This window comes from Hyla sarda, chromosome 13 (genome assembly GCF_029499605.1).
Source record: "Hyla sarda isolate aHylSar1 chromosome 13, aHylSar1.hap1, whole genome shotgun sequence".
Taxonomy (NCBI): domain Eukaryota; kingdom Metazoa; phylum Chordata; class Amphibia; order Anura; family Hylidae; genus Hyla; species Hyla sarda.
Window position 1 is genome coordinate 8,582,945 of NC_079201.1, and position 27,399 is coordinate 8,610,343.

Here is a 27,399-nt window from a genome sequence, read left to right on the forward strand (position 1 = left end):
ACATACACCATACATACAGTACATATATGCACATCATACATACACCATACATACAGTACATTTATGCACATCATACATACAGTACATATATGCACATCATACATACACCATACATACAGTACATTTATGCACATCATACATACACCATACATACAGTACATATATGCACATCATACATACACCATACATACAGTACATATATGCACATCATACATACACCATACATGCAGTACATATATGCACATCATACATACACCATACATGCAGCACATATATGCACACGGTTGAGGCTAGTGCCTCGCCGGGCCTGACACTGGCAGCGCCGCTGCCACAAGCCTCCCCTTCAGGCCCGGGACCTCGGCGGGGGAGGGGCGGGGGGTTTGAGGCTGGCACCGGGCCTGGTACTGGCAGCGTCACTGCCGCAGCGTCTGCAGTGACAAGCCTCCCCTTCAGGCCCGGGACCTGGGGCTGTACCTGGGGGCCTGACCTGCGGCCGTAGTATAGTATAGTGGCAGGGGGCCCCTGTGCTAAGGGGCCCGGTCGCAATGGCGACCTATATAGCTACGCCACTGGGTAGGCCCTGTGTCTTTAACTACCAGGACATCAGGGAGTAGCTGTGCTCCCTGTGTCCTGAAGGGGTGAAAGGGGTATTCCAGGAAAAAAAAAACTTTATTTTTATATCAATTGGCTCCAGAAAGTTAAACAGATTTGTAAATTACTTCTATTAAAAAATCTTAATCCTTCCAATTATTATCAGCTGCTGAAGTTGAGTTGTTCTTTTCTGTCTGGCAACAGTGTTCTCTGCTGACATCTCTGCTTGTCACGGCAACTGCACTGAGTAGAAGAGGTTTGCTATGGGGATTCGCTTCTACTCTGGACAGTTTCCAAGACAGGTGTCATCAGAGAGCACTTAGAAAAGAACAACTCAACTTCAGCAGCTCATAAGTACTGAAAGGAAAAGTTTTTACCTGGATAACCACTTTAAATGATGGGTGAGGGGGTCTCAGCACTTATGTAGCACTGTTTCTATGATACAACTGAAGTGTTCTGAAATTACCTTTACAGTTTAAGACCAGTAAACAATAGAATTATTATAGACAAAAATCTGTGGAGGGAATTAAACTCAAGATCATCTGAAAAGTAAACACCATATGGGTAATATTGTCCTAAGAGATTGAGATTATCTGATAAAAATGCAATAAACTTCATGAGCTTCACTTGTTTATCATCTTGGAGTCTTTTAATCTTTGCCAAGTGCCAAACAACGATGGAAGAGTCACCTCCCTCCCCTGTATCCTGATACTGTATCCTGAGCTATATATAGGGCGGCATCACCCAGTACAGGGTATGTGCAGTAGAGTTGAGATTATTTAGACAGAGGCTTAAATCCAGTCATCTCCACCATGAAGGCTTTCACTATTCTCCTCCTTGTTGTCATCGCTAGCGTCTATGGTAAGTGTGTACATTATTATCTTATCTGTCACCCAGATTTCCTGGACTCCAGACCATACTAGCTATATGTCCATATATCTGGATCTTTAGGCAGATTTTATCATCTGGATTGATGTAAACATCCTCCACTGCCCTAGACTATCATGGACACGAACATCAACGTTACTGCCCTAGGCCACCAGATACTGACATTATTGGTCACCCAGTTTTCCCAGGCTCAATTTCACCTCAGTTATCCAGTTATATATCTCTAACGTCTTGGGATTATGGGAATCTGGATGATTCCAGAGAAGAAGCCATATTAGTTTTCAACATTACCAGAGACAGATATAACTTGATAAAATAAAATAAATATCTGTATCAGTATAGTAGTAACAATATTATACATTTTATATCATGGCTCAATTGCAGTTGCTGCTCAGTTTGAGGGAGGCCTTGGAGGAGCCGCTGGAGGCCTTACAGGAGCCGCTGGAGGAGGCCATGGAGGAGCCGCTGGAAATGTTGTAAGTAAAACACCATCCTAAATATCCATATTGTCATAGGGGGAACATGTGCTTCAAAATTTGCAAACAAGTCTTATATCCTGGATAAAGCTTAGATGCAGCAGAGCAGAATTTGTACTTTGGGGAAACGGGGATGGGGATGGGGGGGTCAGGTTGGGCAGTGGTGGCATTTACCCTGGACCCTGAGTCCACTCTGCCATGTAAGACTCCAGTATGAGAAGTGACACAAAGTAGTTGAGAAGCCTTGTTATAGACTTTGACCTAAAATAAACCTGTCATCACTTTCATGCTGCCTGAACCAAAATCATTGGGTGGTCGCCAGTAGCTTCTTTCCACCCTGCTGGCCTTCATTGATCAATCTTATCCTGTTTGTGTATTGGAAGTGATCTATTAATCAAGGCCAGCGGGGGAGGGGGGGGGGGGAAGCCATTGGGGACCAATCAAAGGACTGTGGTGCAGGTAGAATGAAAGTGATAACAAGTCCCCTTTAAATGATTGTCAGTGATTAGAAAAGCAAAGATCCTTTCTTTCACAGATCACCACCCCAGTCTACAAGTTGTGTGCGGTATTGGGTCTTAATCCTATTCACCTCAATTGAGCTGACCTGCAATACCATTTATAACCCATAGACAGGTGTGGGGCTATTTAAGAGTATATTCAGCTCTGCTACATCTGAGAAACTCAGCGTTACCACAGCCACCACCAGCTATCACATTATCGAGTGACTGAGAGGAGATCCCATTCCACCCCCGGCCTGGGTGAATATAGTCAGTGTCTAACACAGTGCTTCCCAACCAGGGTGCCTCCAGCTGTTGCAAAACTACAACTCCCAGCAAGTCCGGACAGCCAAAGGCTGGAATTGTAGTTTAGCAACAGCTGAAGGCACCCTGGTTTGGGAGCACTGGTCTAACCAATAGTGTTCATTTCATTGGGTGTCATCCAGTTTTTCCAGGATAGAATTTTTAATTTTTTTATTTTATGGGGAAATGTTTTGTTTTTGTTTTTAAACTAAAAGTTACAGAAGTGATGGTGACGTTATCTAATATCCTATTTCTATATATGCAGGGTGGAGATGTTCATGTACCAGAGGTAGATTCTGGCAACGATGGAGGTCTTTTGGGTGGTGTTGGCGATATAGTTGGCAATATCGTATGATCTTCCTCTCTGTGCAGGTAAAATCTGAATATTCATATGCTATACATTAGAATGTGATATTTAAAAATCACAGTTCAATATTACAGACGTTGTCCAGGCAAAAGCTGAATTTGCTCCTGGGCTGGGGGCTGTATAAATAATAATTATGCTATACTCCTCCGCAGCTATCAATGTTCCCAGTTTTCCTCTGGTCTCCAATTCTTCCAGGTTCTCTGCTGTCCCGTCCCCACAGGACCAGACTGCTCAGCCAATCAGCAGCCATTGTGGTGTCCCGCCTTAGTCACTGATTGGCTGAGTACAAAAGATAAATTCAGTAGAACTCTTTAAGACGTGGAGCTTCCCCAATGAGACAAAAACAAATAGGTGCAAGAAAACATAAGGTTAAAGGAGGTACATTTTTTAAAAAAACAACTGGTGCCAGACAGTTAAACAGATTTGCAAATGACTTCCATTAAAAAATCTTTACCCTTCCAGTACTTTTTAGCAGCTGTATGCTACAGAGGAAATTCTTTACTTTTTGAATTTATTTCTAGTCTTGTCCACAGTGCTCTCTGCTGACACCTGATGGCCGTATCAGGAACTGTCTAGAGTAGGAGAAAATTCCTATTGCAAACCTATGCTGCTCTAGACAGTTCCTGACACGGACAGAGGTGTCAGCAGAGAGCACTGTGGACGGACAAGACAAACAAAATTCAAAAAGAAAATAATTTTCTCTGTAGCATACAGCTGCTAAAAAGTACTGGAAGGGTAAAGATTTTTTAATAGAAGTCATTTACAAATCTGTTTAACTTTCTGGCACCAGTTGATTTAAAAATAAAAATAAAATGTTTTCCACCGGAGCACCCCTTTAACCTCTTAAGGACGTAGGGCGTACCTGTACGTCCTATGCCCGGTCCCGGTGTTTAAAACGGGGTCACGCCGTGACCACGCATCACTCCGGGTCGGTCCCAGCTGCTAATCATAGCCGGGACCCTGGGCTAACAGCGGGCAGCATCGATCGTTGTGCCGCGCGCTGTTAACCCTTCAGACGTGCCAATCAAAGTTGACCGCCGCATCTGAAAGCAAAAGTAAACGCTACCTGGCAGCTCAGTCGGGCTGATCAGGACATCGCGATAAAATCGCGATGTCCCGATCAGCTGGGATGCAAGCGGAGGTCTCCTTACCTGTCTCCGCTGCGTCCGATCGGCGATTGATTGCTGCAAGCCTGAGCTACAGGCTTGAGCAATCGAGCCCCTATCTGACTGATCCATGCAAAGCTATGGCTTTGCAGGGATCAGCATAGAAGATCAGTGTGTGCAGTGTTATAGGTCCCTATGGGAGCTATAACACTGCAAAAAAAAGTGGGAAAATAAAGTTAACAAAGGTCATTTAACCCCTTCCCTAATAAAAGTTTGAATCACCCCCTTTTCCCATAAAAAAAAAAACTGTGTAAATAAAAATAAACATATGTGGTATCACTGAGTGCGGAAATGTCTGAACTATAAAAATATATCGTTAATTATATTGCTCGGTCAATGGCGTACACTCAAAAAAAATTCCAAAGTCCAAAATAATGTATTTTTGGTCACCTTTTCTATCATGAAAAAATGAATAAAAAGCAATCAAAAAGTCCAATCAATACAAAAATGGTACTGATAAAAACATCAGAACACAGCGCAAAAAATGAGCCCTCATACTGGCCCGTACGCGGAAAAATAAAAAAGTTATAGGGGTTAGAAAATGAGAATTTTTAACATATACATTTTCCTGCATGTAGTTATGATTTTTTTTCCGAAGTACGACAATATCCAACCTATATAAGTAGGGTATCATTTTAACCATATGGACCTACAGAATAATGATAAGGTGTTATTTTTACCGAAAAATGCACTGCGTAGAAACAGAAGCCCCCATAAGTTACATAATGACATTTTTTCTTCAATTTTGTCACACAATGAATTTTTTTTCATTTTGCTGTGGATTTTTGGGTAAAATGACTAATGTCACTGCAAAGTAGAATTGGTGGGCAAAAAATAAGCCATAATATGGAATTTATGTGCAAAATTGAAAGTGTTATGGTTTTTAGAAGATGATGAGGAAAAAATGAAGATTCAAAAACGGAAAAACCTTGCATCCTTAAGGGGTTAAGGTCCACAAACATTCCCTGTAGGATACAAAAAATCTAGTTGAATGCAGAACTCCAATATTAGTGAAAAAAACTGTGAAAAAGGTTTCATTTCATCATGATGTGAACAAATGTTTGTTTCACTAATATTGGGGCGCTGCATTCAACTTGATTGATTGGCTGAGTAGGTATGGGGGACAAGACAGCACAGAACCTGGTAGAATCAGAAAAGAGGGAAAGTTGTGTGAGACCCGGGGAGGTGAGTACAGTATGTTCATAAAGCCCAGAGCGAAGTTTGCACCTTTAATATAGGAACAAGCAGAACTGGGGTCCTGGGTTACAACCTGACTGGTTTAACATCTGTGATGAGGTTCCCCGTCCCCCACAAAAATATCCTGATGAGTTATTTGTCTTCCTTTGAACCCTTTGTAATGTAATTACATGGTTTATTGCCGTCCTTCAATAGCACCAAATATGACTGTAGGCCGGGTCTGGTGTTGCAGTTTGGCCTCATTCACCTGAATTAATGCACATTGAAAAGCCACTTAAACAATAAGGTCCCAATCAGAGGTGAACAAATCTACAGTAACTTTTGCCGAACCTGAATCTAACAGATCAGCGGGTGATTAGTTCAGTCTGACCAAATTCATTCCTGTTACCTGGCTAAGTCCAGGATGACAGCCTGAGGTCTCCTAGGACTGTGTCCATTTTTAATGGGCAATGAAAGCAGAACAAGGTTGGCCAGACTTAACTAATTGATGACCGATCTGATAGATAGATTCATATATATATATATATATATATATATATATATATATATATATATATATATATATAGTGTGTGTGTGTGTGTGTATGTGTATTATTTGCAGAGTTGAGAAGTTTGGGGATTTGCCCATTGTGTTGACCTTTTTGTGTTGGTCTCTATTTTGATAGACCTCACAGCTGGGACCTCACAGTCATGGTAGAGAATACTTCAATGAGATTATTGTCATTCAGAAATGTTTAGTATAGAGGGGTAAATGCTTCTTAGGACTGATCACACTCACAAGGTGACCCCATCCCAAACAGATGTATTATTCTTCATAACAAATAAGGAAAAATCTGCTCCTAATCTGATTTTTGTCTTCCAGGCTCCACAATGGATTCCTGACCAGGACCGGCCAAGTCCTCACAATGAATTTCCCCCCTAATGATTTAGTTTCCTCTCCTTTTATGATTCTTTATATTCTCTCTATGATTTCTCTTCCTTCTATGTCTTATAATCAATAAAGTAGAAAAGATCTGCACATCGTGTCCTGTGTTCACTTGGTATAAAGCTGGGACCCAAATGGTCATGTTGTTGTACAGAATAAGAAGATGATGATTATTTTATCCAGAAACAGCGCCACAGCTCTTTACAGGTTATATGTAGTAGTACAGCTCAGCCAAACTGCAATACCAGACACATCCCATTGACAGGTGTGGTGCTTATTCTGAATGAAAGCAGCCATGTTGTTCTAATCCCGAAACCCAACTACAGCTACCACCATTTTATCCTTCACCTTCCTGTGACCTCCCAGGAACACCCACAAAATACCCAGTCTGGGTGGAGATACATGGACTCTGGCCCATTCATGGCCTGGTTCAATGAGATGCCCAGACAACACTGTAACTGTTGGTAAGTATGCCCCTCCTTTATATCTATGCCAGTCACCACCAGATGCCTGTAGTGCCTTCCAGTGTCCAAGGAAAGCCATAGGAGTAAACAAGAAAATACAATCACATACCTATATAGTGAGCAGGGGCAGTTTTAATACAGGTCAGCTGGGAGTAGTAGTTCTTCACGTTAAGTCACATGGCAGGATGGTGTAGCTAACCTGAAATTCCTTTTTAGCGCAACTGTCCTTTATTAATTGAGTTGTCCCCATAGTGCAAAGTGGTATGAGTCTGTGAAATAACCTTAAAGGGGTACTCCGGTGCAAAAAATCTTATCCCCTATCAAAAGGATAGGGAATAAGATGTTAGATCGTGGAGGTCCCGCTGAGATCTCCGGGCCAGCAGCAGCGGTGTCCAGAACACGGGAGCATGGAGCTCCCATGTTAGTGACATCACGCCCCCTCCATTCATGTCTATTATGTAGCCCTCAGGCCTCTTCCCATAGACCTGAATGGAGGAGGCGTGGCGGCTGTGCACAGATGACCAGGGTGCTGTGCTGGCGATCGGGGGGAGGGGGGGGGAGGGGGGGGTTGGGTCCCCAGCGGCGGGATCCCCGCAATCTTATCCCTTATCCTTTTGATAGGGGATAAGATGCTTTGCGCCGGAGTACCCTTTTAGCACTTTACTGAAATATCTTGTGCAAATCCAATACAGTGGTCTCTCAAATTACAATATGAATTGGTTCCAGGACAACCATTGTATGTTGAAACCATTGTATGTTGAGACCATAACTCTATGTAAACCTGGTTATTGGTTCTGAAGCCACAAAAATGTCATCCAAAAATAGGAAAAAATGAGGATTAAACAAAAATAAATAAACAAATATAGATAAAGCAAGAGCGTACTTATAAAAGTAAGAAAGAGCTGCTGGGAGCTGTAAATCACTGTCTATGTAGACGACAGGAGCTTCTTCAGGTCTTGTACAGTACACAACGTCCTAAAAAAGTAATGGAGCCGCCCTCACCTGGGTACAAAGGAGCAGCTAACCCTGGCACAGGTAAAGTGTAGTACAGAACATGTAGTACCACCCTGTACTGTAGGGAGTGCTACAAGACACCAGTCAGTGCATACACTTCAGTAATACAGGTAAAGAGTACAGAAATGTAGTACCACCTGTACTGTAGGGGGCGCTACAAGACACCAGTCAGTGCATACACTTCAGTAATACAGGTAAAGAGTACAGAACATGTAGTACCACCCTGTACTGTAGGGAGTGCTACAAGACACCAGTCAGTGCATACACTTCAGTAATACAGGTAAAGAGTACAGAAATGTAGTACCACCCTGTACTGTAGGGGGCGCTAGCAGACAGCCAGTCAGGGCACGCACTTTAGTAATACAGGTGTTTTACCAGTAAAATGCCCATTCTGATTGGCCGTTCTTCCAGACCAGACAATGACACATTTCACAGGTCTGGACTGTCCGTAGCATTGTATGTTGAGTCTGGTTTCAAGTTACAATGGTCCAGTAAAGGCCATTGTATGTTGAAATTATTGTATGGTGAGGCCATTGTAAGTTGAGGGATCACTGTACAATGCAATTACTTTAGCACAACATGGTGTCTTACATATTTTGCTGCAGAGAAAGGAGTATTTGGTCACTGTTCCTTTAAAAGTAGTTTTTTGCAGATTTGCTGAATAAAAAGTCTCTGAGGTCACCAATTTTTCTAAATTCTGTAGTAGAGCAGTAATATCAGTATTGTTCTTGCTTCAGTGGCCATGTGGTATAATACAAGTAACATCATCCAATGCACAAAGTGAATAAAAAGACAAGTATATAAGGATAAGTCTACAGGAATCAGCAGAACAATCCGTATGTTACATGTTGGTATCATCACGTTCTGAGAATCCAAATTATTAAAATATCACATCATTTCTCCCTCATGGTGGCCACTATAACATAGGAAAAACACACACCAGAATTATTCTTGTTTAGGTCACATTGTCTTCCAAAAAAGCAAAGTCAGCATGGGATCACTTACTTTAATGGACTGAATATAATCTACTAGTGAGGAACACAAAAACAGTAGATGTTCCGGAAATGGATGGAACGTTACTTCTAGTACATGGCGTTTGGTCTATCAATATGAAGGGACCCTTGTAAATATTTAGAAAAATAGAAAGTAGAGAAATGGCGAGGTTCTCAAGGACTGTGGGTTGGTTTATGTAGGTGAAATTAATCTATGTATAGTGTGTGAGAATTAGTACATAGGATTAAGACCTGAGAAGTGGTATAGATTTATATAGAAAAATAGTATTGGTGGAATAGAATGTTACACAGTATATACCAATTTGTATGTATAGTGTGTGGTATAACTGTGGGATGTGGAGTGTAACTGTATCAGTAACTGAATCAGTTACATGTGAAACAGGTGATGTGTAGAATGTTTAATGTAGCTGTGGGATATGGAATGTAACTGTATCAGTAGTTGTATCGGTTGAGTATACAATCAGTGGTGTGTGTAATGTGTAAAGTAAAATGGATAGGTGGAGGGGTTGTGTGTGGTAACAGTAATAGAGATAGTGTGAGGATGGTCAGGAGAGAATAGTATATGTAGATGTTTAGATAACAGTATAAGTGTCAGTGAGAATGTATCTAATGTCCTGAATGTTACTATGTTCTTATCTGGTGAAAAACTGGTAAATAATGTAGCTCAGTAATGTATCTGTATATAGAAGATGAGCTACATTATTTACCAGTTATTCACCAGACAAGAACATAGTAACATTCAGGACATTAGATACATTCTCACTGACACTTATACTGTTATCTAAACATCTACATATACTATTCTCTCCTGACCATCCTCACACTATCTCTATTACTGTTACCACACACAACCCCTCCACCTATCTATTTTACTTTACACATTACACACACCACTGATTGTATACTCAACCGATACAACTACTGATACAGTTACATTCTATATCCCACAGCTACATTAACCCCTTCAGGACCAAGCTCATTTTGGCCTTAAGGACCGGAGCGTTTTTTGCACATCTGACCACTGTCACTTTAAACATTAATAACTCTGGAATGCTTTTAGTTATCATTCTGATTCCGAGACTGTTTTTTCGTGACATATTCTACTTTAACATAGTGATAAAATTTTTGTTGATACTTGCATCCCTTCTTAGTGAAAAATCCATAAATTTGATGAAAAATTTGAAAATTTTGCTTTTTTCTAACTTAGAAGCTTTCTGCTTGTAAGGAAAATGGATATTACGAATACATTTTTTTGGTTCACATATACAATATGTCTACTTTATGTTTGCATCATAAAATTGACGAGTTTTTACTTTTGGAAGACACCAGAGGGCTTCAAAGTTCAGCAGCAATTTTCCAATTTTTCACAAAATTTTAAAACTCGACATTTTTCAGGGACCAGTTCAGGTTTGAAGTGGATTTGAAGGGTCTTCATATTAGAAATACTCCACAAATGACCCCATTATAAAAACTGCACCCCCCAAAGTATTCAAAATGACATTCAGTAAGTGTTTTAACCCTTTAGGTGTTTCACAGGAATAGCAGCAAAGTGAAGGAGAAAATTCACAATCTTCATTTTTTACACTCGCATGTTCTTGTAGACCCAATTTTTGAATTTTTACAAGGGGTAAAAGGAGAAAATTTTTACTTGTATTTGTAGCCCAATTTCTCTCACATACCTCATATGTCTATGTAAAGTGTTCGGCAGGCGCAGTAGAGGACTCAGAATGGAAGGAGCGACAAGGGGATTTTGGAGAGTACGTTTTTCTGAAATGGTTTTTGGGGGGCATGTTGCATTTAGGAAGCCCCTATGGTGCCAGAACAGGAAAAAAAAAAACACATGGCATACCATTTTGGAAACTAGACCCCTTGAGGAACGTAACAAGGAATAAAGTGAGCCTTAATACCCCACAGGTGTATCACGACTTTTGCATATGTAAAAAAAAAATTAAAAAAATTTCTATAAAATGTGTGTTTCCCCCCAAATTTCACATTTTTGCAAGGGTTAATAGCAGAAAATAGCCCCCAAAATTTGTAACCCCATCTCTTCCGAGTATGGAGGTACCCCATAAGTTGACATGAAGTGCACTATGGGCGAACTACAATGCTCAGAAGAGAAGGAGTCATATTTGGCTTTTTGAGAGCAAATTTTGCTCGGGGGCATGTCGCATTTAGGAAGCCCCTATGGTGCCAGGACAGCAAAAAATACCCACATGGCATACCATTTTGGAAACTAGACCCCTTGAGGAACGTAACAAGGAATAAAGTGAGCCTTAATACCCCACAGGGGTTTCACGACTTTTGCATTCGTAAAAAAAAAAAAATTTCACTAAAATGTGTGTTTCCCCCCCAAATTTCACATTTTTGCAAGGGTTAATAGCAGAAAATACCCCCCAAAATTTGTAACCCCATCTCTTCCGAGTATGGAGGTACCCCATAAGTTGACCTGAAGCGCACTACGGGCGAACTACAATGCTCAGAAGAGAAGGAGTCATATTTGGCTTTTTGAGAGCAAATTTTGCTCGGGGGGCTTGTCGCATTTAGGAAGCCCCTATGGTGCCAGGACAGCAAAAAATACCCACATGGCATACTATTTTGGAAACTAGACCCCTTGAGGAACGTAACAAGGGGTACAGTGAGCATTTACCCCCCACTGGTGTCTGTCAGATCTTTGGTACAGTGGGCTGTACAAATTTTTTACCAGTGGGGTGTAAATACTCACTGCACCCCTCATTACATTCCGTGAGGGGTGTAGTTTCCGAAATGGGGTCACATGTGGGTTTTTTTTTTTTTTCTTTTGCGTTTGTCAGAACCGCTGTAACAATCAGCCACCCCTGTGCAAATCACCTCAAATGTACATGGTGCACTCTCCCTTCTGAGCCTTGTTGTGCGCCCCCAGAGCACTTTGTGCCCACATATGGGGTATCTCCGTAGTCGGGAGAAGTTGCATTACAAATTTTGGGGGGCTTTTTTCCCTTTTACCTCTTGTCAAAATGAAAAGTATAGGGCAACACCAGCATGTTAGTGTAAAAAATTTATTTTTTTACACTAACATGCTGGTGTAGACCCCAATTTCACCTTTTCATAAGGGGTGAAAGGAGAAAAAGCCCCCCAAAATTTGTAAGGCAATTTCTCCCGAGTACGGCGATACCCCATATGTGGCCCTAAACTGTTGCCTTGAAATACGACAGGGCTCCGAAGTGAGAGCGCCATGTGCATTTGAGGCCTGAATTAGGGATTTGCATTGGGGTGGACATAGGGGTATTCTACGCCAGTGATTCCCAAACAGGGTGCCTCCAGCTGTTGCAAAACTCCCAGCATGCTTGGACAGTCAACGGCTGTCCGGCAATACTGGGAGTTGTTGTTTTGCAACAGCTGGAGGCTCCATTTTGGAAACAGTGGCGTACCAGACGTTTTTCATTTTTATTGGGGAGGGGAGGGGGGCTGTGTGGGGGTATGTGTATATGTAGTGTTTTTTACTTTTTATTTTATTTTGTGGTAGTGTAGTGTAGTGTTTTTAGGGTACAGTCACACGGGCAGGGGGGGTTACAGCGATTTTCCCACTGCGAGTTTGAGCTGCCGCGCAAAATTTGCTGCATTGCAAACTTGCAGCCTGATACTCACTGTAAGCCCCCTGCCCATGTGAATGTACCCTGTACATTCACAAGGGGGGACCTCCAGCTGTTGCAAAACTACAACTCCCAGCATGCACAGTCTATCAGTGCATGCTGGTAGTTATAGTTTTGCAACAGCTGGAGGCACACGGGTTGGGAAAAACAATGTTTCCCAACCAGTGTTCCTCCTGTTGTTGCAAAACCACAACTCCCAAACATTCTCAGGCATGCTGGGAGTAGTAGTTTGGCAACATCTTTAGAGCCAGATGTTGCCGAACTACAACTCCCAGCATGCTTGGAGTTGTAGTTTGCAACATCTGGAGGACTACAGTTTGCAGACCACTAATACAGTGGTTCCCAATCTGTGCCCTTCCAGATGTTGCAAAACTACAACTCCCAGTATGCCAAAACTGTCCAGGCATGCTGGGAGTTGTAGTTCTGCAACATCTGAAGGGCCAGATGTTACAGAACTACAACTCCCAGCATGCCTGGACAGTAAGGGCATGCTGAGAATGTGTAGTTTTGCAACATCTGGAAGGGCACAGTGGTCTCCAAACTGTGGACCTCCAGATGTTGCAAAACTGCAACTCCCAGCATGCCCAGATGCCAAGGGCTGTCTGGGCATGCTGGGAGTTGTAGTATATAGGGTCCCAATACAGCAATGCATGTCGCTTTACGGCAACGTGCATTGCTGTAAAGGGCCCGACCGCGGCTGAAGATCAACTCACCTGTCGCCGCCGCCGCCATCTTCCTCGCTGGGATCCGGGTCTTCAGGGACAAGGTAAGTACCGGGGCCGGTCCCCAGCACTCCCCCGTCCCCCGCCGCATCCTCCGGTCTTCCTCCCGTCCTCTCCGGACTTCAAGGGGCCGGGCAGGACGGGAGGACGTAACCGCCCCCCCCTCCTGCGATTGGTCGGTTAACTAACCGAAGAATCGCAGGGGATCGGAGGAGGTGGCAGGCTTGCCACCTCACTCCTAGTCTTCAGCATGGTCCTGGCTGTCTGTGACAGCCGGGATCATGCGAAATTACCGGGCGGTCGGGTCCCAGAGACCTGATCAGCCCGGTATCGCCGCAGATCGCAAGGGCGATTTCCCTTGCGATTTGCGGCGATCGCCGACATGGGGGGCCTACATGGCCCCCCTCGGCATTTGCCCAGGATCCCTGCTGAAGGATTTCAGCAGGGATCCGCTTCCGATCTCCGCCAGGTGAGCGGTGGAGACCAGGAAAAGACATGACGTATGCATACGTCATGGGTCCTGAAGAGGTTAAGGACTCGGAATGCAGGGCGTATCCATACGCCCTATGTCCTGAAGAGGTTAAACATTCTACACATCACCTATTTCACATGTAACTGATTCAGTTACTGATACAGTTACACTCCACATCCCACAGTTATACCACACACTCTACATACAAATTGGTATATACTGTGTAACATTCTATTCCACCAATACTATTTTTCTATATAAATCTATACCACTTCTCAGGTCTTAATCCTATGTACTAATTCTCACACACTATACATAGATTAATTTCACCTACATAAACCAACCCACAGTCCTTGAGAACCTCGCCATTGCTCTACTTTCTATTTTTCTAAATATTTAAGGTGGGTTGAGGATACCACCAGGTGAAAGTTCTCGGACCTCCACACAGATTGAGTACATCCACATATAATTTCTCTTCTATTACCCTTGTAAATATGTTACAGTATATGTCAGAATACCTTTATATGTCTATCTCAAAGTATGACAGAAATTCAGTCAAAAGTACATTGGTGGGCCCTGGTCTTTAGGAGACAAAAATCATGGATGTGACCTAAAGATTACACCAGATGTGCCACCGAACAAGAAGAATACCGACCAGAAAGGTTCACAAAAGGATGGAGAGCAGGAGGTCAGATGCCAGGAGATGGTCAGGAGAGAATGAAGGACACAAGGCACCAAATCTTAACCCCTTAAGGACCCAGCCAATTTTCACTGTAACCAGAACATTTTTTGCACATCTGACCACTGTCACTTTAAACATTAATAACTCTGGAATGCTTTTACCTTTCATTCTGATTTCGAGATTGTTTTTTCTTGACATATTCTACTTTATATTAGTGGTAAAATTTTGTCGATACTTGCATCCTTTCTTGGTGAAAAATTCCAAAATTTGATGAAAAAATTGAAAATTTTGCATTTTTTTTTTTTTTACTTTGAAGCTCTCTGCTTGTAAGGAAAATGAATATTCCAAATAAATTATATATTGATTCACATATACAATATGTCTACTTTATAGTTGCATCATAAAGTTGACGTGTTTTTACTTTTGGAAGACACCAGAGGGCTTCAAAGTTCAGCAGCAATTTTCCACAACATTTTCAAAATCAGATTTTTTCAGGGCCCAGTTCTGTTTTGAAGTGGATTTGAAGGGTCTTCATATTAAAAATACCCCACAAATGACCCCATTATAAAAACTGCATCCCTCAAAGTATTCAAAATGACATTCAAAAGGTTTGTTAACCCTTTAGGTGTTTCACAGGAATAGGAGCAAAATGAAGGAGAAAATTCCAAATCTTCATTTTTTACACTGGAATGTTCTTGTAAACCCAGTTTTCGAATTTTTAGGGGTCAAAGGAGATAAATCTTCCTAAAATGTGTAACCCAATTTCTCTCCAGTAAGGAAATACAAGGGGTAATAGGAGAAAATGCCCCCCAAAATTTGTAACCCCATCTCTTCTGAGTATGGAAACACCCCATGTGTGGACGTCAAGTGCTCTGTCGGTGCACTACAATGCTCAGAAGAGAAGGAGTCACATTTGGTTTTTGCAAAGCAAATTTTGCTGAAATGGTTTTTGGGGGGCATGTCCCATTTAGGAAGCCCCTATGGTGCCAGGACAGCAAAAAAAAACAAAAAAAACAACAACAAAAAAAACACATGGCATACTATTTTGGAAACTACACCCCTCAAGGAACGTAACAAGGGGTACAGTGAGCCTTAACACCCCACAGGTGTTTGACGACTTTTTGTTAAAGTTGGATGTGTAAATGATATTTTTTTTTTCAACTAAAATGCTGGTTTCCCCTAAATTTTACATTTTTACAAGGGGTAATAGGACAATGTAAATTTGTAATGTACTCTGGACTTGGTAAATTGGGGGGAAATTATGAAAAATTAAAATGAGTAGGGAAAATGTAGTACTCCATGGAAGTGTGATACTCCCTGAAGCAATCCTTAATGCAGAGGCCCGGATTATCGGGGCAAGTGTCACATTGAGTGGTGGTGTCCTTCCGAATCCCCCTCCTGTTATACACTCTGCATTTTTTCTGGGATCGTCCCTTCTTTCCAGTGGGGGGGACCTCACCTGGAAAGTGTTGGCCTGGGACGATTCTGGCACCTATAACTTCAGTTCCTTGGGAAGTCCGGCCTGCTCTTTCGCAGTCGCCAAAGATCAGGACCTTTAGGACTTCTTCTTGGAACTGGAGGAATGTCCCTGTGTTGCCGTCATGCTGGGACAGTACAAAAGAGTTGTACAAGGCAACCTGTACCATGTAGACCGCAACTTTCTTGTACCATAGACGTGTTTTCCACATGGCCATGTATGGCTTGAGGACTTGATCAGAAAGATCAACTCGCCCCATATACCAATTGTAGTCCAGAATACAATCGGGCTTGAGGACCGTTGTTGTGGTACCTCGCACAGGGACAGGGGTGCTGCCGTTACCATGAATAGTGGTCAGCATAAGGACATCCCTCTTATCCTTATACTTGACCAGCAACAGGTTTTCATGTGTGAGGGCACGGGACTCACCCTTGGGCATAGGTGTCTGGATCAAATTTAGAGGGAGGCCTCTCTGGTTTTTCCACACGGTCCCACAAGCAGACGTGGTTCTGGCCGCAAAGGATGTGAAGAGAGGAATGCTGGTATAAAAGTTGTCCACGTACACATGGTAACCCTTATCCAGTAATGGGTGCACAAGGTCCCAAGCGATTTTCCCACTAACACCCAGAGTGGGGCAACAATCTGGGGGTTCAATACGGGAATCTCGTCCCTCATACACTCTAAACTTGTAAGTGTACCCGGAGGTACTCTTCACGCCATACCGCGCCCGCTTCGAGGGAATATACTGGCGGAAGATGAGTCTCCCCTTAAAACTGATAAGAGACTCGAGAGCTCACTGAGCGGTACGTAGGCCTCCAAAAATTTGGCCCCAATTTTTTTAACTTTTTTTTAAAACTTTTTACCCTACCTTTCCCTGGGCTGTATTCTTTCCCTGATCTATGGGGGGCTTGTTTTCTTCTGTGGGGGCTCCGATCTCGGCAGAGGAGGGGTCCCTGGCTTCCTACAGCAGCTCTGACCGCTGACTGAACTCAGGCAGCAGCGGGAGGATGCTGTTAACCTCCCCAATCGCCACCTCCCCATAGATACAGGAGGTGATTGGGGGTGTATCCTACACCCCCGATCACCATGTATCTCAGCATCACCGGAAAAGACGCAAATTGCAAGTGTGAATTAACTTGCGATTTGCACCAATCGCCGACATGGGGGGGTCTGATGACGATATCAGCAGTCACCCCGGTCCGATCCCTGCCCGCTGCGCTGTACGTCATGGGTCCTTACGTACCAGTGTCCCATGACGCACCGGTACGACATGTGTCCTGAAGAGGTTAAAGCAGTCCTCCTGAGGGAACAAAATGTTTTTAAACCAACTGGTGCCAGAAAGTTAAACAGATTTGTAAATGACTTCTATGTAAAAATCTTAATCCTTCCGGTACTTATCTGCTGCTGTATGCTCCAGAGGAAGTTGTGTAGTCCTTTCCAGTCTGACCACAGTGCTCTCTGCTGACACCTCTGTCCGTGTCAGGAACTGTTTTTAGAGGTTTGCTGTGGGGATTTGCTTCTCTGGATAGTTCCTGACATGGACAGAGGTGTCAGCAAAGAGTCACTGTGGTCAGACTGGAAAGAACTACACAACTTCCTCTGGAGACTTGAACATTAGGGCAAACGTTTTCTGCTAATATACAAATTGGACTACTAGAGCCCGGTTTATTATTGACCCCAGTCTGTACTATACCTCCTAGAAAGATCTTTGCTCTGTAAAATCATAGGAAGCTATTGGTGTCATTGGGTCATTTCTCCAAGTTGTCTGGTCACCTGAGTGTGAGCGATGGATTAAATGTCATCTCTTGCTGTTACTGGTCGCCCACTCTGGCCTGAGATGTTATAGACCAGTGGTCTCAAACTGTGGATCTCCAGATGTTGCAAAATTTCAACACCCAGCATACCCGGAAAGCCAAACACCTGTCTTCTTCCTTCAGAGGATCCACACTGATCATGAAATGTAAATCAAGGCTTCCCTTTTTGCAAAACTATAACTCCCATGCAAGCCCAGACAGCCAAACACCTGTCTGCCTCCTCCAGAGGATCCACACTGAACCAACTGTTATACAGTGGGGATCAAAAATTTGGGCACCCCAGGTAAAAATGTGTATTAATGTGCATAAAGAGGCCAAGGAAAGATGGAAAAAAAAAAAAAGGCATCAAAATACAGATTAGACATTCTTATAATAAGTCAACAAAAGTTAGATTTTATTTCCATCATTTACACTTTCAAAATAACAGAAAACAAAAAAATGGCATCTGCAAAAGTGTGGGCACCCTGCAGAGTTAATATCTTGTACTGCCCCCTTTGGCAAGTATCACAGCTTGTAAACGCTTTTTGTAGCCAGCCAAGAGTCCTTCAATTCTTGTTTGAGGTATCTTTGCCCATTCTTCCTTACAAAAGTCTTCCAGTTCTTTGAGATTTCTGGGCTGTCTGTCACGAACTGCTCTTTTAAGGTCTATCCATAGATTTTCAATTATGTTGAGGTCAGGAGATTGTGAAGGCCATGGCAAAACCTTCAGTTTACGCCTCTTGATGTAATCCCCCGTGGATTTTGAGGGGTGTTTAGGATCATTATCCATTTGTAGAAGCCATCCTCTCTTTAACTTCAGCTTTTTCACAGATGCCATCAAGTTAGCATCCAAAATTTGCTGAAATTTTATTGAATCCATTTTTCCATCTACCCGTGAGATATTCCCTGTGCCACTGGCTGCAATACAACCCCAAAGCATGATTGATCCACCCCCAGGCTTAACAGTTGGACAGAGGTTCTTTTCATTACCGTATTTTTCGCCATATAAGACGCTCCGGCATATAAGACGCACCCAATTTTAAAGGAGGAAAATCTAGAAAAAAAAGATTCTGAACCAAATACTGTAGTAAAATATTTTATATCAGTATAGTTCCCCCACAATAGTTGGCAGTATAGTTCCCCCACAATGGTAGGCAGCTCCTCCCCCCCTCCCCCCACAATAGTTGGCAGTATAGTTCCCCCACAACAGTAGGCAGCTCCTTCCCCCTCCCCCCCACAATGATTGGCAGTATAGTTCCCCCACAATAGTTGGCAGTATAGTTCCCCCACAATGGTAGGCAGCTCCTCCCCCCTCCCCCCCACAATGCTTGGCAGTATAGTTCCCCCACAATAGTTGGCTGTATAGTTCCCCCACAATGGTTGGCAGTATAGTTTCCCCACAATAGTTGGCAGTATAGTTCCCCCACAATGGTAGGCACTGGCAGCTCCCCCCCACAATAGTTGGCAGTATAGTTCCCCCACAATGGTAGGCAGCTCCCCCCCCTCCAAAATGGTAGGCAGCTCCCCACCCTCCACAATGGTTGGCAGTATAGTTCCCCCACAATGGTTGGCAGTATAGTTCCCCCACAATGGTTGGCAGTATAGTTCCCCCACAATGGTTGGCAGTATAGTTCCCCCACAATGGCTGGCAGTATAGTTCCCCCACAATAGTAGGCAGCTTCCCCCCACAGACATACAGCTTCCAGCCATATACAGTGTATGGCTGGAGGCTGTATCTCTGTGGGCTGCCCCCACAGTGATCCGGTCACTGCTCCTCTGGCCCAGTGTCACATCTACTGCTATGGCCTATGGACCATAGCAGTAGGTGCCGGGACCGGAGGAGCGGTGACCGGAACGCTGAAGATTACACACCGCCGGTCACTCACCAGGCCCCGGTCGGCGTGCGTCTTCCTCCGGTCCTCCGGCGCCTCTATGGTTGTACGCACGGGACGCCACTGAGTTCCTGTGCGTACAACCATAGAGAGGCAGAGGATCGCAGGAAGACCGCAGGAGGACCGGAGGAGGACGCGCATCGGCCGGGGAATGGTGAGTGACCCGCGGACAGCCTTATGTCCCGAAAAGATTTTACGGGACATAGGGATGTCCGGCATAGGAAAACCTATGATTTTATCTGCCCGGGCCGGCTCCTGTGTGTGGCTGCAGGCGGGGGCCGGCCAGAGCAGGTAAAAACTAATACTGTATATTAAAAACCAGGGGGCCTCCAGCTGTTGTGAAACTACAACTACCAGCATGCCCAGACAGCCTTTGCCGGTCCGGGCATGCTGGTAGTTGTAGTTTCAGAACAGCTGGAGGCCCCCTGGTTTTTAGTATACAGTTATTAGTAATTCACTTGCCCGGCACCCGGAACTGTATGTTCCAGGCATAGGGCAATAAACATAGCCGGTGTGAGGTGAAAAATTCACCGGCGGTCATGAGGCTGCTGCGGGCGGGGAGCGGGTAGTCAGCGCTGTACCGTACCGCCGCAGCCTCTGTACTTACAGCTGACTTCCCGCTCTCGCCCGCAGCAGCCTCGGGCGTATATTCGCCGTATAAGACGCACCAACTTTTCCCCCCACGTTTTGGGGAAGAAAAAGTGCGTCTTATACGGCGAAAAATACGGTAAATTCTGTTCCCCTTCTTCTCCAAACGTACCTTTGCTCATTCCAGCCAAAAAGTTTGATTTTAACCTCATCGGTCCACAGAACTTGTTTCCAAAATGCATCAGGCTTGTCTATATGTTCATTTGCAAAGTTCAAACGCTATTTTTATGGTGAGCACGTAGAAGAAGTTTTCTTCTGATGACTCTTCCATGAAGACCATATTTGTACAAGTATCTCTTTATAGTGGAATAGTGTACCACAACTCCAGTGTCTGCCAGATCTTTCTGGAGGGATTGTGCAGTCAAACATGGGTTTTGAATTGTGTTTCTCACAATCCTCTGAGCTGTTCTGTATGATATTTTTCTTGGTCTTCCAGATCTTGCTTCAACTTCCACTGTTCCTGATGACTGCCATTTCTTAATTACATTCCGAACAGAGGATATTGACATCTGAAAACGTTTTGCTATCTTCTTATAGCCTTCTCTAGATTTGTGAGCGTCAACTATTTTCAGTTTCAGATTTCTAGACAACTGCTTAGAAGAACCCATGGTGCTGATTGTTGGGGCAAGGTCAGATGAGTCTGGGCATTTAAAACCTTTGAGATTGACATCACCTGGTCTTCCCAGATGATGATTGAGAACAATCCATGACACTAGCAGGTCTCAGCTTTGCAAAGAAGTGCATGCTATAAATTCTGCAGGGTGCCCAAACTTTTGCAGACGCCATTTTTTTGTTTTCTGTTATTTTGAAAGTGTAAATGATGGAAACGTCTAATCTGTAATTTGATTCCTTTTGGAGATTTTTCCATCTTTCCTTGGCTTTTACCTGGGGTGCCCAAACTTTTGATCCCCACTGTAGACAATCTCATGAGATAATAGAAAATACAGTATAAAAATAGATGACTTTTCCAATGACATAATGTGATGGAATCAATACATTTCCATAAATGACTATAATTTTGATGACATATTGTATTGAGAACAATGATTTCTGAGGACACATAATGAAACCAGTGGATCTGGAACAGCTCGGTGTTGGCATGGTGTCTATTTACTGTTCTCCTGTGAGGTTCTAGCAGGTGAACGTGTTTAATCTTCTTACAGATCAGCCAGGTCAAATATTCTCCTCCTTACTGCCGGAGGTGTTCTGAGCATCCTTGGCAGGACATCCAGCACAACAGAGATGGATCTTGGCATAAGGTGATCGTCTATAGGAGAACCTCACCTACAGTATAGTCTTGTATTGCTTTGCTTATACACTGTATTCCAAAAGCCTTGTGCTAAAAAAATAAATGAATTCTAGCTTTCCCCCATCATTCTGCCCTTAATACCCCATAATGACAAAGTGATCGTAGAATGTTATGAATCTTTACTCATTTAAAAAAAAGAAAAATCTAGAATGCAGTGACATAAGTATTCATACCCTTTACTCAGGACTTAGGTGAAGCCCCTTTGGCAGCAATCACAGCTTGTGGGGATGTAACCACAAGGTTTATACACCTGGATTTGGGGATTTTCTGCCATTATTCTCTGCAGATCCTCTCAAGCCCTGTTAGGTTGGATGGGGACCATAAGTGGAAGCCATTTTAAAGTATCTCCAAAGACCTTTATTGGGTTTAGGCTCTGACTGGACCACTCAAGGACATTCACAGAGTTGTCCCTATGCTGCTCCTGTGTTGTCCCAGCTGTTTGCTTAGGGTCATTGGGGGGATATTTATTAACACCTGTGTAGGGGAAGAGTGGTGCAGTTGTCCATAGCAACCAGATTGCTGAACCTCTGGATCAGGTTTTCATTAAGAATATCTCTGTACTTTGCTCTATTCAGCTTTCCCTCAACACTGACAAGTCTCCATGTGTAATGTCACAGTAGAGGACATGGTCCTGTACTACCCTTAGGCCCTGTCAGGTTGAGACCCTCAGTGACATAGGGGCTCCCCTGCAAGGGCTCCCCCTGTTGTTTCCTGAATGTTGTGTATACTGCTTTAATGTATAGACAGGATCCTAATGTATAGATAGAGCAGAGGACCTGTGAGAGGTCTCAAGGACCTGTGGAGTGTCACATGTTGTGTTATGTTGTCACATGATTTGTTGTCACATGTTCTCCCAGAGAGCACAGCTTAACCTATGAACCGCAGCTTGACCAATGGGCCTTAGTCCAGCCCCCACTATATAAAGGGGCAGCCATTACAATTCACTATCTTCTCTTATGATCTTTGCTGAGGAACAGCAAACACCAGAGATCTCAGTGCAAGTGACCAGCTACCTGGAAGGCCACAAAGCTACAGCCATTCCAGTAAATCTAAAGTCTATGTCTGCTGTCACTACAAGTAGTCAAGTCCAGCTTATAGTCAAGTCAAGTCCAATTTCAAGTCAAGTCTATAACAAGTATAATTGGTCCCAGCAAGCTGCAGGGTTCTTCTGGGATTCTGGCCACCTCTCTTGGAATCTGGCATAGATCTGAAGACAAATGCATCTGTCCTGAACTCAGTAAAACCTCTGTTAAACCATAACTGGTTGTGGACTCTCCTTTCACTACTAGCCATTGGAATAGCGGAGATACCGTTCGTGTGGTACAGGTACCAAAAATCACTCTGGCGTCACAAACACTAGGGGTTAATAACATCTTGCCCCCGGGCTTAATGCCATCTGATCCCACCACCTACACCGGTGGTCCCCCATACACCGGTGGTCCACCACACATGTCTCCACAGCACGAGGCTTCCTCGATCACACTGCACTTTAGGGATCAGGGCTGATGGCAAAATTTTTGTCTACACAGGCGAAGGTGCATTTTGGTGTCCCATATCACTGCGTAGCATGGTTTGGCAGTAACCAAAGCAAGGCAGAGTAGTGTGCATCCCCCTGGTCCGAATGTAAGAGATTGACAGTGTACAGTGTATACCTCACCGCTCACCAGGGAAACACATGGTTTTATCACAGGTTAGGGTTTACAAACATAAAATAATCCATCCACACCAGGATGACATATTACTACTGCAGTGTCTAATACCATCGTACTGCTATTATATAAAAAACAATATACAGAGAAAATGATAAAAGGACAAATTGCGTCACACCATGACTACTACCATTACCACCATATAGTGACTGGATAATACTACCATACTGATACTACATGAAACCACTATACACATACCAGTAAGTAACCACTTTACACAGACCAAAAGGCCAAAAACCGAAGCTGATTGTTTTTGTAGAGGATTTCATTTTATTGCACAGATAAAATGGATCTTGCTGAATAACCCTTAGGCTATGTTAACACTGGTGTAAAATGTGCACAATGTCGCCCAGAAAATACCGGTGGACACTCTGCACATTTGAAAAATCCGGCGGGAGCTAGGACCACTCGCAGACGTGCTCCCCAAACCCCCCCGCCCCGCTTTTTTTCTTCTTCTCCCCCCAGGACCCTGGCGGCCGCTGCAGTGTGCGGGCCGGTTCTCCTCTGGTGCAGCTGCACCTCTATAAAGGAGGGGTGGCACAGACTTTCTTACCTCCCAGGCGGCATGCGGCCCTTTAAGAGTACAGCAGTGGCCATCTGGAAGTAGAGGGGGTCAGTGGGACGTCACATCAGCGAAGACGTGTGACGTGTTCCGGGCAGGCCGGCAAAGAGGAGGACGCGGCAGATGCGCATGCGGCCTCCTCAGTGCGTCCGAGGCCCATCGGAGCTACCGGTGCTGCTGAATGTCGCAGCGCAAGGTAGAAGGATTCTTGTTTAAAACACCTTCCACCCACCTTATAGGTAAATATATATAAGTTTTTGTTAATCACTTCTATAAAAAAATTCTTAATCCTTCCAGTACTTTTTAGGGGCTGTATACTACAGAGGAAATATTTTTCTTTTTGGATTTCTCTTCTGTCACAACCACAGTGCTCTCTGCTGACCTCTGCTGTCCATTTTAGGAACTGTCGAGAGCAGCATATATCTGCTATGGGGATTTTCTCCTGCTCTGGACCTTTCCTAAAATGGACAGCAGAAGTCAGCAGAGAACACTGTGGTCGTGACAGAAGAGAAATCCAAAAAGAAAAGCATTTCCTCTTTAGTATGCTGACCCTAAAAAGTACTGGAAGGATTTAGATTTTTTAGTTGACGTAATTGACAAATCTGTTTAACTCTCTGGCACCAGTTGATTTAAAAAAAAAAGAAAAAAAGTTTTCCACCGGAGTACCCCTTTAATTGGGGGGGGGATACGTTTTCCTAACCCGCAATACCCGTTAGGGCAGTTTTTCCCAACCACGGTGCCTCCAGATGTTGAAAAACTACAACTCCCAGCATGCCCGAACAGCCTTTGGTTGTTGGCAGTTTGTAGTTTTCCTGGGTATTGTAGTTTTGCAACACCTGGAGGCACGCTGGTTAGGAATCACTGCCTTGGGACTTAACTCCTTCAGGACGAAGGGCGTACCTGTACGCCCCTTGCCCGGTCCCGATGTTTAAAACGGGGTCACGCCATGACCCCGCATCACACCGGGTCGGTCCCGGCTGCTAACGATAGCCGGGACCATGGGCTAATAGCGTGCGGCACCGATCGTTGTGCCGTGCGCTATTAACCCTTTAGACGCGGCAATCAAAGTTGATCGCCGCATCTAAAAATTAAAGTAAACGCTTCCTGGCAGCTCAGTCGGGCTGATCGGGACATCGAGATAAAATCGCGATGTTCCGATCAGCTAGGACGCGAGCGGAGACCCCCTTACCTTGCTCCGTTGCGTCCGATCTGGGTTTGATTGCTCCAAGCCTGAGCTATAGGCTTGAGCAATCAAGCCCCTATCTTGCTGATCTATGCAAAGCTATGGCTTTGCAGGGATCAGGGTAAAAGATCAGAGGCCCACATTTATTATTGCAGTGCAAGTGAAGCATTTTTTTACACCTTTTGTTTGTGTTCTGATAATGTGTAGGAGCACCAAATTTATTAAAAGGTAAAAGAGCTTTGATAAAGTTTGTGCAGGTCCACATTTTCTGAAATTTCTGTCTACACATACACCAAAAAGCTACACCATGTCTGGGCTGGTGTAGTTTTAGAGACTTTTCAGTGGATTTGCGCCTTTTTTTGCTCCTTTTTACAAAAAGGGGCAATGATAAATCCCTTCCATATCATGTCTATTGCCAAAATCAGTGGATTGCAACTCAAAATCAGTGGATTGCAACTCAAAATCAGCAGAAATGTGTAAACAAAAAGGGGCAAAATAAGGCGCAAAAAACCCTGCTTGCCCCTTTTTTGCCCCTTTTTTAGACACAAAAAACAGTCTAAAGACAATGATAAATGTGGGCCAGTGTGTGCAGTGTTATTGGTCCCTATGGGAGCTATAACACTGCAAATAAAATAAAAAATGTGAAAATAAAAAGTTAACAAAGGTCATTTAACCCCTTCCCTAATAAAAGTTTGAATCACCCGCCTTTTCCCATAAAAAAAAAAAAAACTGTGTAAATAAAAAAAAAAACATGTGGTATCACTGCGTGCGTAAATGTCCGAACTATAAAAACATATTGTTAATTAAACCACACGGTCAATGACGTACGCGCAAAAAAAACTCCAAAGTCCAAAATAGCGTATTTTTGGTCACTTTCTATATTATGAAAAAATGAATAAAAAGCGATCAAAAAGTCAGATCAATACAAAAATGGTACCGATAAAAACCTCAGAACACAGCGCAAAAAATGAGCCCTCATACCGGCCCGTACGCGGAAAAATAAAAAGGTTATAGGGGTTAGAAGATGACAATTTTTAACAAATAAATTTTCCTGCATGTAGCATTTTTTTCCGAAGTACGACAAAATCCAACTTATATAAGTAGGGTACCATTTTAACCGTATGGACCTACTGAATAAAGAGGAGGTGTAATTTTTACCAAAAAAATGCACTGCGTAGAAACAGAAGCCCCCAAAAGTTACAAAATTACATTATTTCTTCAATTTTGTCGCACAATGAATTTTTTCCCCGTTTTGCCGTGGAATTCTGGGTAAAATGACTAACGTCACTGCAAAGTAAAATTGGTGGCGCAAAAAATAAGCCATCATATGGAATTTTATGTGCAAAATTTAAAGTGTTATGATTTTTAGAAGGTGATGAGGAAAAAATTAAAATGCAAAAACGGAAAAACCCTGCATCCTTAAAGGAGTACTCCGGCGCGCACTTTTTTCCTTTTATCCCGTCCGGGCTGCAAAATAAAAGAAAACACACTTTCTCTTACCTGCCTACGAGCCCCCGGAGCTCCGGTACACTCCGGTACAGGTGTTCGGTCCCCGGGCTGTATTCTTCTTACTTCCAGTTAGCCCGGCACTTCACACAGAGCTTCAGCCTATCACCGGCCGAGGCGGGACATCGCTGAAATCAGTTCACCACAAAATTTACGGCGAACCCAAAAAATAAATACTTTTGGGGCAAAATTGCAAAAACACAATTTTGTAACTTTTGGGGGCTTCCAATTCTACGCAGTACACTTTTCGGTAAAAATGACACCATATATTTATTCTGTAAGTTCATACGGTTACAATGATACCCAATTTATATAGGTTTTTCTTTATTTTACTACTATAAAAAAAATATATAACGACATGCACCAAAATTAGTTTATTTAAAATTGTCCTCTTCTGACCCCTATAACTTTTTTATTTTTCTGTATACGGGGTTGTATAATGGCAAAATTTTTGTGCCGTGATCTGAAGTTTTTATCAGAACCATGATTGTATTGCTCTGACTTTTTGATCACTTTTTGTAATTTTTTTTAGGGTATACAAAGTGACCAAAAATACACGTACGTGTACGTTATTGACTGTGCGTTTTAATTAACCTTATATTTTTATAGTTCTGACATTTACACACACGGCGATACCACATATGTTTATTTTTATCATGATTATATATTTTTTTAATGGAATTTGGGAAAAGGGGGGTGATTTAAACTATTAAGGAAGGGGTTAATGTGTGTTTTTAAACTTTTTTATTTTTAAACTTTTTTATTTTTTACACTTTTAGTCCCCTTAGGGAACTTTTACGAGGAAACATTTGATTCCTCAAACAGATCAATGTGGTTCCATAGAACCACTTTGATCTGAGTGCTCTGCGCTCGATTGATCCTGCCAGGCTATATTATTCACAGCGCAGCAGCTG

At 43.2% G+C, this 27,399-nt stretch overlaps 2 protein-coding genes across 5 annotated transcripts in view; one reads left to right on the forward strand and one right to left on the reverse strand.

Annotated features, from left to right (window-relative positions):
• LOC130297721 (urotensin-2 receptor-like) overlaps positions 1 to 27,399 on the reverse strand; it is a 645,128-nt gene that overhangs the window by 321,202 nt on the left and 296,527 nt on the right. The gene's annotated exons all lie outside the window — the stretch shown is intronic.
• LOC130297730 (ctenidin-3-like) lies at positions 1,368 to 6,496 on the forward strand. Its single transcript, XM_056550528.1, has 4 exons — positions 1,368 to 1,452; positions 1,864 to 1,955; positions 3,021 to 3,127; positions 6,348 to 6,496. The coding sequence occupies exons 1-3, from the start codon at positions 1,404 to 1,406 to the stop codon at positions 3,108 to 3,110; spliced, it is 231 nt and encodes a 76-aa protein (XP_056406503.1). The 5' UTR covers positions 1,368 to 1,403; the 3' UTR covers positions 3,111 to 3,127; positions 6,348 to 6,496.

Excerpts from the sequence above, each read along its gene's own strand:
- LOC130297730 (XM_056550528.1), top strand. The coding sequence starts at position 1,404 with ATGAAGGCTTTCACTATTCTCCTCCTTGTTGTCATCGCTAGCGTCTAT. Across the intron at positions 1,453-1,863 it reads TGTCATCGCTAGCGTCTATG|TTGCTGCTCAGTTTGAGGGA; the intron begins GTAAGTGTGTAC and ends GCTCAATTGCAG. Across the intron at positions 1,956-3,020 it reads GAGGAGCCGCTGGAAATGTT|GGTGGAGATGTTCATGTACC; the intron begins GTAAGTAAAACA and ends CTATATATGCAG.